The 11,282-nt window shown below is 34.8% G+C and overlaps 1 protein-coding gene across 6 annotated transcripts in view; it reads right to left on the bottom strand.

Annotated features, from left to right (window-relative positions):
* Positions 1 to 682: 682 nt before the first annotated feature.
* The window catches only part of LOC106868966 (uncharacterized), a 184,839-nt gene continuing 174,239 nt past the window's right edge, over positions 683 to 11,282 (bottom strand). For all 6 annotated transcript variants that reach the window (XM_052973867.1, XM_014914442.2, XM_014914441.2 and 3 more), the window contains one exon: positions 683 to 2,951. In XM_052973867.1, the coding sequence (XP_052829827.1) occupies positions 1,685 to 2,951 (1,267 nt within the window). In that variant the 3' untranslated portion in view covers positions 683 to 1,684. The remainder of the gene's footprint in view (positions 2,952 to 11,282) is intronic.

Genomic DNA, 11,282 nt, shown 5'->3' with positions numbered 1-11,282 from the left:
ACTATAGGCACAAGGCCTGAAATTTGAGGGGAAAGGGATAGTCGATTACATCGATACCAGTGTTTCAATTGTACTTAGCTTATCAGCCCTGAAAGGACGAAAGGCAAAGTTGACCTCGGCGGAATTTGAACTCGGAATGTAGAGACGACGGTTTCAAATTTTGGCAAAAAGCCAGTAATTTTGGCAGTAGGGTCCAGTTGATTACATTAACCCCAGTGTTCAACTGGTACCTATTTTATTGACCCTGAAAAAAAGAAAGGCAAAGTCAACCTTGGTGGAATTTGGACTCAAAATGTAAAGGGAGACAAAAAGCCGCTAAGCATTTTGCCCAGCATGTTACTGATTTTGCCAACTTGCCACCTTACTCAATAATTTCTGACAGAGGCACAAGGCCACGAATTTGGGTGGGAAGTGACCAGTTGATGATATTGATCCCAGTGTCTAACTACTTTATTTTATCAACCCTGGAATGATTAAAGGCAAAGTTGACCTCAGTTGGATTCGAACACAAAATGTCAACATCCATAACTGAATACCTTATCTACAATTAGCAATAACTACACCTCAGAATTACTCCATTGGTTATGATACACTTATTGATAATATTAATGATTTCAAACATTGGGGTAAAGTCATCAACTGTTAAGGGTGAGGGGGTGGGAGATAGATGATTAATTCATACCCTTTCACAGGTACTTTTTTTTTTTTTTTTGACACCGGAAGGATGAAAGGAGGAGCAAAGTTGACCTTGGTGGCACAGAACATAATTAAGATCACAATACTCTCTGCCACCATGACGGTGATGATGATGATGATGATGATGGTGATGATGGAAGCAGTAATAATGATCAGAAAAAGATAAATGAAAATCTTTTCCTTGGAATATAAAATTCTGATAATTCAGAATAAACAAAATGTCAATATTTTTTTTTATGACTGTATTTATTTCTGCCAAAATTGCGTCATATGATGTCTCAGTTTTGCTGTCTCTCTCTCTCTCTCTCCCATTGTTGTTGTTAGCCCTGATTAAGCAGAGATGTTTCTCTGATAAAAGAGTATCCCAGCCTCACAAAACTGAATATCTAGGACTACTTTAAATAACGTGTCACTAGATCATAGCAATTCTTAAGACTATTTGGGCATTGTTGTAGTCTGAGTTTATTTCTTCTAGTGAGCCAAATGATCACCTAGAAGCTCCTTCAGTGACCAATCTTGATATTTATAACTGCAGTATAAATATTTGGTTCAAACTTCCTGGTTATTTCTATCAATGGGATAAAGTGAAGACAAAACCTTGCTGACAGAAAGACAGACAGACAGACACCAGAGTTCATGACACAACCTCTTAATGCAGTTCTTATTTAAGCACAAGGGCCAATGTTTTATGTTGAACAACAGTTGGGTAGTATATTTGACTGTGCTGACCCAAACATAATTTATATTGGGTATTTATTTTATCAATCCCTAAACCCCAGTGAAGAGACAAAAGGCAAAGTTGACCTTCATCAATATTTGAGCTGAGAACGTAGGGAAAGGAAACTTAAATGTTGCAATAACATTTGTCCAACACTCTACCATCTCTGCCAACTGACCACCCTCTAATTTGCTTACAGAACTAAGTGTTGATCATTTGTTTTGATCTGTTATCTGATGGCATTTATGAGGTGGGAAGATCAATTAGTTATTAAAGCTTGTGCTGCATTATTCGATTTTCACACCGTTTACTAAGAGGTTTGCGGAAGCGATCCACCGTTCTGTCCACAGCCAAATTCTTCTTCATGTTATCACAGTTGACTTTTTTTTTGTTGACATTATGATAGTGATGCGTGAGAGCAACGTGCTGATGGACTTTCACTGTCCATGGCATTGCTTCCACCGAGACAAATGAATGACAATAATGCGTAAACAATGAAAGACAGTATCTGGGATTGACGAGAGAACGGAAATCTCGCATTTCTTCACTAGGAGGATCTCGCTTCAAGTAGCGGAGAAAGTTTGAAAATGCAGGATCTTTTGTATCAGCAGCGCAAAGATTGAAAACAGTATTTTGGAAAAGGTATGATGTGGCTGGCACCACAAGCCCTTCAGTTCGATCGACATAGTCGAGTAACGCGCTATAGTTGTTGTGTATACGTGGTATGACAATCTCATCAAAGTTTAACAGAATGAAAATGTAGTGATATCGATACATATTTTTCCACATACAGTCATTGAGCGATAAAGAAGATATGATTTTAAAGTCTGACCAGAATCCATATCGTCTGGGAACTGACACATAATTAAGCCTAACAAAGCCATCTTTCTGATACTGGTTTAACACCCGTGACATGTTGCTGGAAAAAGTGTGATAATACAGTGTTATCTCGTCGATGCCAAACATCTGATGAGCTTCCATCCATTCTATGATGTGATATGGATGGACATTGACATTCGTACTCGACATGCAGATACCAAACTCTTTCACAGGTTCCTCTTTTTGTGGCACCTGTACCTGAAGGAAAGTTGTCGGCACTGAACATCGTGGACCCGTCAAGGACACATAAATTGGTGGTTGGGTTGAGTTACATGCACAAGTGAAGAAAAACTGCTCAACTATTCGCCCTTTCTTTACTTCATCAACATCATGGTTCAAAGTGGTTGCTTTTATCACATCTGGAAAGAAAGAGTCAGCATACCAAAGAAGACAAATAAGTTCCTGAGGAATTCCTGTGCCAACAGCCAGGATGTGAACAGCACGACTGTCTCCCAGGGGCCGGTAGTGAGCCGAATACAACAGTACATCTCTCCGTCGGTCGTGGATAGACTGCCAACTGTGGACATTATGAGGGCGGATTAACGTTCGATTTAGCTTCGCCAGGCACACCAAATAATCAGTTGAGGATAACAGTTTACAAGTCTGAATTATAATATAGATGAGGATCCAAGAAACTACAAAAGCTGTTGTTCCACGCCTAAAAAAGAAAAAAAGAGGAAAAATAAAGAATTCAAAGAAATAAAATGTTTCAAGTAATTAAAAATTTTTGAACTTTTAATCTCCTCTTTCATATTTCTCTTTCCAATATCATCATTAAATCATTCTCCAAGTCATCCTTCTCTGTCACATTCCTATATATATAAACATATCTCTACATTATAATTCAGATGCTCTATTTTAAAGACAGAGTTTTAACACGTGCACACACACACACACACACAAGTCCTATAAATGTGTATGTATGTGTATATGTTTATATGTGAGTGAGTGTGTGTGTGTGGTTCCATGTGTGTATATATATATATATATATATATATATATATATATATGTGTGTGTGTGTGTGTGTGTGTGTGTGTTAATACAAACAGAAAAATAAAACTCAAAACATGAGTATATATATATATTTTTATATTTTAATCGGTAGAAGTTATAGTATAACTTCTGCTGATTAAAATTAAATATATATATATATATATATATATATATATACAGTAACATTTTTTTACCACTATAACATGACTGTTCTATAAAGAACTATGTTACTACATTTTAACCCCAGGAAAACATCTTTTCCGGCTGCTTAACAACACACAACCTGTGTTTGATGTATTGTAAGTAAGGGAGTGAATCACTCCCCTCCAGCTTGGCAAGACCAGTAGACCATGGTTTCTGGGTCTTTACCCTTCATTGGTACTAGACACCTGCCTGCTAGAGATGGCACTCAATCATCCCTACTCAAACAGAGAAGCGGCAGAAAGCCGCTAGTCTCGTAATAAGCAATGTAGCTAGTTCTAAAATCTCTAAACAAGGACTAAGTAGTAACAATACTAGACGGTAACACTTTTTTGCCACTATATCATGGCTGTTCTATAAAAAACTATGTTACTACATTTTAACCTCATGTGTGTGTGTGTGTGTGTGTGTGTGTTTGTGTGCGTGCATGCATGCATACATGTATATGAATGCTTGTTTTTATGTTGAGTTATAATAAAAACAATTCTACAGTAAACTGAAGGATTACTCAATACTTTTTGTAGAGTACATATTTAACAAGAAGTGTTGACAGTGACTTCAAAGTTTTGAACTGGTTTACTTTCAGTGGACTGAGTACATTTGAGTTCATCTTCATTTTATATAATCTCTGTTAAGTTTAAAATTTGTGGAGTATATGGAGCTCTGCTGAATGATTATTAAATTGTAAGATAGGATATGAGGGAAAGATATGGGAGATTTTTATGGATTAAATTTAGAGTTATGTTATTGTTCAGAATTCACTCATGCATGTATAACTTTATAATCAAGTATGTCTAGGTGCGTCATCTTAAGGTGTAGTTCACAAAGGAACATAGGTAGATGTAACAGTTAGTTGATCATCAGATATGTAACTAGGTTTAGTTGTTTTTATTTGAATACCAATGGGAGAATTGTTTTGAGAATGTGAGGGTTATAATTCAGAGTTCAGTTTGGCATATAAAACTTTTTAATGTGTTTTATTTATGCGCATCAGGTTTTAAGTCATGGAGTTTTTAAGGGTTTACAAAAGAATGTAAGTAGGTAGAAAAGTTAGTTGGTCAGCAGATTTCTTTTATTGTTGGTGTTTTTAAGAGGTTTAACCTGTTTGTTTTGAGGAGGTGGAGCTATTATTCAGAGTTCAGACAGGCATGTAAGACTGATTAGGTGTGTCTATTTAAGAATGTCAACATTAGATCATGGTGTTGTTAGGATAGAAATTTGCTTAACTTGTACTTTAAAGTTCACAAAAGGATGTAGGTAGGTGGAAAGATTAGTTGGTCAGCAGTTTTCTCACAAAAGGTTAATTGTTCTTGATGTTATTTGATTACTATTTAGAAAATTTAACCTCTGTATTTTGGAGAGGTGAAGTTTGTGGACTGTCTTTATAAATATTTCTAGTATTTAATTTCAAGCACTGATATTAGTAAAAATATTTACATATTATTTTGGATCAATGAATATACAAAAATGTGGACATTATAAAAATGTGTTTATATAACTTTATATAAAAATAAAGATACACAAAAATTCTCCTACACACTTGCACGTGTGTGTGTGTGTGTGTGTGTGTGTGTGTGTGTGCGTGCGTGCGTGTGTGTGTGTATCTATGTATATGCACTTATATTAGAAAAATTATATATATATAATTTAAATGAAAATAAGCTAACAGAAATAACTTAGAGTGGCTTGACTATGAATAATATAGATGAACAAAGGAATATCAAATAACAACATAAATTCATGATTGTTAATTTTGTCTTATTTTTCAACACATTTTTGCACCTCATGTTATATATTCATATATTCACTGCTTACCTCCTTACCTTATAATTGTCCTCATTTTGCTTGCAAGCATTTTATATCTACCAACACACACACACACACATACATGAGAATAGTATCCTTGAAGATGGCCACAGAATGAACCGACAGAAAACAGAGACCTGATTGAGAAGGTTTATTAGTCTGGAAAATTTAAACTATTTTCGCAATAAATCAAACACAAAAATTCAATTATATAAATCAAATAATAATAATTTGTTCTACCAGCTTGGAGAATCCACATCAGATTTTATAATTAAGGATGAAACAAGGAACAATGGGGACATGTTAAATTAAAATAATTAGTAATTAGCGTCCTGATGAAGAAAAGATAAAACACAGTTATATAGTGTATTTTTGCACAGAGCAATTACATAAACTCACCCGTGATTACTGGATAAATCATTTAATCATTTATCTATATATTATATATATATGTACACACATTATTTATACACATGTATATGTAGTACACTACTCTGTAGCCATCACTGGCAAGCGAATATGGCTTAATAACACATACCATGCTTTCGCTAATTGTTTTAAGTGTCTGTGTAGTCACAAGCAAACTAGGAACACTGTCACCTCCACTTCACCACTTTTGACCTAGCAAAACATTGAAAATGTGGCAACTGGTGGGAGGGAAAGCAGCAACCAACACTTGGCTAGTACACATTTCCAATTGAGTAGACTGGAACAATGATGAAAGAAGTACTTTTGTCAAGGACTCAACAAGCTGCCCATTCCATGAATTGGACATGATCCATATACATGGACAAAAGTCAAACATCCTAATCACAAAGCCACATACCAACATACTATATTAGTTAATTAAAGGAAGAGAGACGACACTGACCATATTTGTAGGTTATTGTCCAAGACTGATGAGACTGATGCCATAAATGGTCAATCTGAACAGCTGAAGATCAATGTCTTCAGGAAATATATGGGCTGGGAGAGAACATGGTGGGGATAGAGTCAGGCTTGCTATAAAGGGAACTCTGCTTAAAATACCAAGAAGTGGGTGATAGTGGTGGTGGTGTGTATTTAACTGGGTGGCATGTTTGGACTACCACCACACTAATGACACCCAAAGAATGATATGGTAGTTTTTAAACAGAACAATGTGTTAGGTCAACCATCCTACCTCTGAGCACATCCCACCCAGGAGTGGATGGTAGCATGTTAACCCTTCTATTACCATATTTCTGTTGAAATACACTGCCTCTGTTTCAATTCACTTTGAAAATAATGAGGTGTTTAATAAAATAACATTTTATTAAGTCAATGTTTGGAACATAAATTAACATGAAATTTTGATGGAAGGTCTTTTAGATTACTTTAAAACAGAAAGTTTGTATCATAGAACCAGAGTTGGTGTTGGACAGATTGGTATAAAAGGGATTAAACTTGTGCTACCACTACACACCACAACCATAAGGGGAAAAAGATCAGGTCCACATCAATAACAAGACCAAATGCCAGTTTTAAAATATACATGGTACAATGAATACGATTGGATAATGTTAGAACAGCAGTGAGAATGAGGAGAGAGAGAGAGAGAGAGAGAGAGAGAGAGAGAGAGAGAGAGAGAAAGAGAGAGAGAGAGAGAGAAATGAGGGACAGTATATGAGATAGAGAAAAGTGGAAAATAATGGTTTAGTGAGAGTGAAAGGGAAAGAAATTGCCATAGGGTAGAGAGAAAGATAGAATGAAAGAAATATAAAGAGAGAAAAAGAGGGGCCAAGGAAAAAGAGAGAGACTTGATGTCAAAAGGAAGTTTTAACTAGAGAGAGAGAGGGGAAAGAGAGAGGGGGGAAAGAAAGAGGGGGGAAAAGAGAGCGGTGTAGTAAAGGAAAGTTCATGCAAGTGAATTGTAAATTCATTAAAAACAGTTTTTCTTCTAAAATGGTGAAACTACTAGTATTAATCTGTTTGACATGCTGACAACAACATCAGATATTGCGAGAAGGGTTATTGGTGATGTGAACTGTCTGCAAAGAAACACAGATGGTAACAATAACAAAAACATCAAATATGGGTCAACTGGAAGAATAATGGTCAACATAGTAAGTGAAGAACCAATCTCACCTTTTTCATTTTTTTTTTTACCCTAACCCACCAATCAAGGAAAATAAAAAGGAAAAAAATAATGAAAATAAAGAAAAATTTAAAGGATTTAATTTCATTATATGCTAAGATAACTATGAAACAAAATGCTAATGTATTTAGATCTTTAGTTTTTTTTCTTACTTCTTTCAAATTTCAGTCTGCTTTGCTTATATATAATCATCAATATCGTTGTCATTTAATGTCCACTTTCCATGCTGGCATGGGTTGGACACTTTGACTGAGGACTGACAAGCCAAGAGGCTGCACCAGGCTCCAATCTGATTTGGCAAGGTTTCTGTAGCTGGATGCCCTGCCTAATGCCAACTACTCTGAGAGTGTAGCAGGTGCTTTTTACATGCTACTGGCATGGGAGACAGTCCAGCAGGATTGGCATCAACCACCCTCATGTACCACCAGCATGGGTGTCAGTCAGGTGGCACTGGCATCGGTCACATTTGAATGGTGCTTTTTACATGCCACCAGCACTAGCATCAGCCATGTGTGTGTGTGTGTATAAATAATATGTATGTATGTATGTATGGCTAGCTACCCTTCCTTACATTATTTCATCATGGTACCAACAGGAGTATAGTTGCCTTCTGCTTCATGATATATAGTCTTTCTACTATAGGCATAAGGTAAGGTTTGACACTTTTTAGGGGACAGGCTAATCAGTTACATTGATCCTAGTGCTCAACTGATATATATTTTAAGTTACCCTGAAAGGATGAAAAGCGAAGTTGACTTCAGAGGGATTTGAACTCAGAACATAAAGCTGAAACACTGCTCTGCATTTTGCTTTTTATGTCTATATAATATTAAAAGTTGACAGCTTATTCTGAGTCACCTTTAGCTGTTCATGACTAAAAGGTAAAACAGGTATTTGTCATATCTATAAGATTAGGAGGATATTAGCTGACTGGGTAGGAGTGTTAAGTTTCATTGTGAGTCCTAATTTAAAATATCAGAAGCATATTAGAATAGCTTCTTAGTATGTGTGTATAAATATGGGTAGTAGCACGCCTACTACCTTATGGGATATATACAAACTTGACTGAAATTCTTTTAGAAGAAGATTAATTTTGAAAGATTGCTATTACTTCTGCTTCAATGTACAAATACCTAAAATGTTAGTTATTATTGTCTATTGGTGTAAATGGATTTAGGATGGTCACAATGGCTATTGGAGATAAGGCTGGGCAAATTACCATACTGACGATGGCTATTGAGCCAGAAACACATGTCTACAACTGCCCTCTTATTTCCAGGCGATAAACCTAACCTTTTCCTTAATGGTATGTTAACTTTGGAGAATTTTTGAAACTTGAGATTATCTCCCCTTTTAAAGTGGAGCTGGTTTCAATTGCCATTTGGTAATTATGATACATTTTTTAGAGGCAGAGATAGTTTCCATAAATGATTTATGTTGTATAGTATTTGATAAACCTGTATTTATGTGTGTGTGTGCGTGTTTATATATATATATATATATTTCTTTATTTGTGTATAAAGGCTACCATTGGTTTCATGTTAAAATATCTTAACATGAAACCAATGGTAGCCTTAATACACAAATAAAGAAATTTTATCCATTATTGCCGTGTTGAGCACTCATTCTCATCGTTTGACATGAACATATATGTGTATGTGCATATGTATGTATGTATGTATGTATGTATGTGTATGTATATATTACACATTTGAAGCTATCCACCAATTCTGTGGCCAGTGAATGAGAGCATCACTTCTCTTTACTTCAGAATTCTAATTCAGATAAATAATTCTTTAACTATGGTGTCATTATGGAACCATACAGCACAAGTTTTAATAATTCATTAAATGATTCTCTTAGTTAACACTGTCTTGTACAGTACTATGTCATGGACATACTGAGGAATAAGACACCTGATGCCAATCATAAATCAAACTTATCAAAACTGTGCAGATATAAGTGTTATAAATAAACTCTCTAAAGATGACTTTAATAACTTTTTATCTGGTTCCACTGCACCATGGTTTTGGCCATGCTGGAGTGATTCCTAAATACAAGAGAGAAAATGTTAGATTTCAGCAATGAGCTTTCTCTGTGTGTGAGCATGTGCCTTCAGCTGTATGCTTTTATTTTGCAGAGAACTAGCAAAGTCAATACAGCACAAAAAAAAAAATGTCTTTCGGTGTAGACTGATGTTGACGCTGTTTTTCTTTCAAGGTTCCATAAAATAAAGTTCAAATCAAGTACTGGGGTTATGTCATTAACTATACTATCTTTCAAAATGTGTTGTTTTTTATCTATGTTAGATGACATTATCTTGTTATTATCATTTATTATTATTATTTATTTATTAAGGTGGCAGAAACATTAGCGCGCCAGGTGAAATGTTTAGCAGTATTTCATCTGTCTTTACGTTCTGAGTTCAAATTCTTCCAAGGTCGGCTTTGCTTTTCATCTTTTCAGAGTTGATAAATTAAATACGAGTTTAATACTGAGGTCGATCTAATCGACTGGGCCCCTCTCCCGAAATGTTGGGCCTAGTGCCTTGAGTAGAAATGATTACTATTTATTTATTCTACTTTTACTATTGAGTGCTTTGGAATTATTGTTTTCCATTCTGTTCATTCAACCAACCAATGAATGAATCAATAATCAATCTCTATATATATATGTATGTATGAATTTCATCTAAGAGAACTAAAGACACAAAACTGATTCAATGGAAGAAAGAGAAAGATGAATAAAAATTTATTATATATCATTGAATGCCTGACAGTTGAAAAAATGTTGAAATATTTTTGCTTTTCCCAAAAGTATACATTTGAAAAAATTCAATAGTATTAAAACATTTGTACAACATATAAGCATGTTTTGGTTGTCTTAGCCATACAAGCTCATTCTTTTTGTTAGATAGACAGACTTAAATATGTTATGTTGAAATTGCCTTGACCTTCAGTCAACAACTGAGGAAATAAATGTTTCCATGTGTGTGTCGTCTGCATTTTACTTACTTTCTATGTTAAATTTCTTGCTCTGTGTGTGTGTGTGTGTGTGTGTGTGTGTGTGTGTGTGTAACCCCAATAGGAAGAAGAAAAATCTTTAACACATCTTTAATGATCAGTTACAATTGTTTCCGTACTATTCTGCTTTCAATGTCAGTTTATGTGAAAGTTCAAGGTGAAAATTTGCATAGTATTCACAGTTTTAGACATTAGAGTGGCACTTCTTCAGATCTGCATTAAGGGTACACTTTTACATTGTGCGTCTTCCAGACTTTGTTTTCGCTAATATTGGGAAAATAATAATAATAATAATAATAATTTCAATACAGTAACCATAAGAGCATCACAGCAAACCACAATAATAATAATAATTCATATAATCAACCCCCAGGAGTTGATTGGCACTTTATTTCATTGACCATGACAAGATTTGAACTTAGGATGTAATGAGCCATAACTAAATACCACAAAACATTTTGTCTGATGATCTAACACTTCTGCCAATTCACAACCGATAATAATAATAATGATTTTTTTAATAATAATAATAATAATAATAATAGTGCTTAACTGATAATTATTCTATCAACCCTGGAAGGATGAAAAGCAATCGTTGATCCCAATGGAATTTGAACCCAGAACAGAAAGAGGGACAAAATGCCACTAAGCATTTTGTCTAGTGTGCTAACGTTTCTGCCAGCTCCACCACCTTAACATAATAATAATAATAACAACAACAGCAGTAAATAAAATACTAATAATAATAATAATAATAAATAATAAAGGGAGATTGGTAATTCCATGAAAGTGCAGCACAGTTAATGTCAACTTTGATTACATTTTTTCACCAAAACAAAAAAAAAAAAA

This window comes from Octopus bimaculoides, chromosome 17 (genome assembly GCF_001194135.2).
Source record: "Octopus bimaculoides isolate UCB-OBI-ISO-001 chromosome 17, ASM119413v2, whole genome shotgun sequence".
NCBI classification, from domain to species: domain Eukaryota; kingdom Metazoa; phylum Mollusca; class Cephalopoda; order Octopoda; family Octopodidae; genus Octopus; species Octopus bimaculoides.
This window is presented reverse-complemented; position numbering and strand designations above follow the sequence as displayed.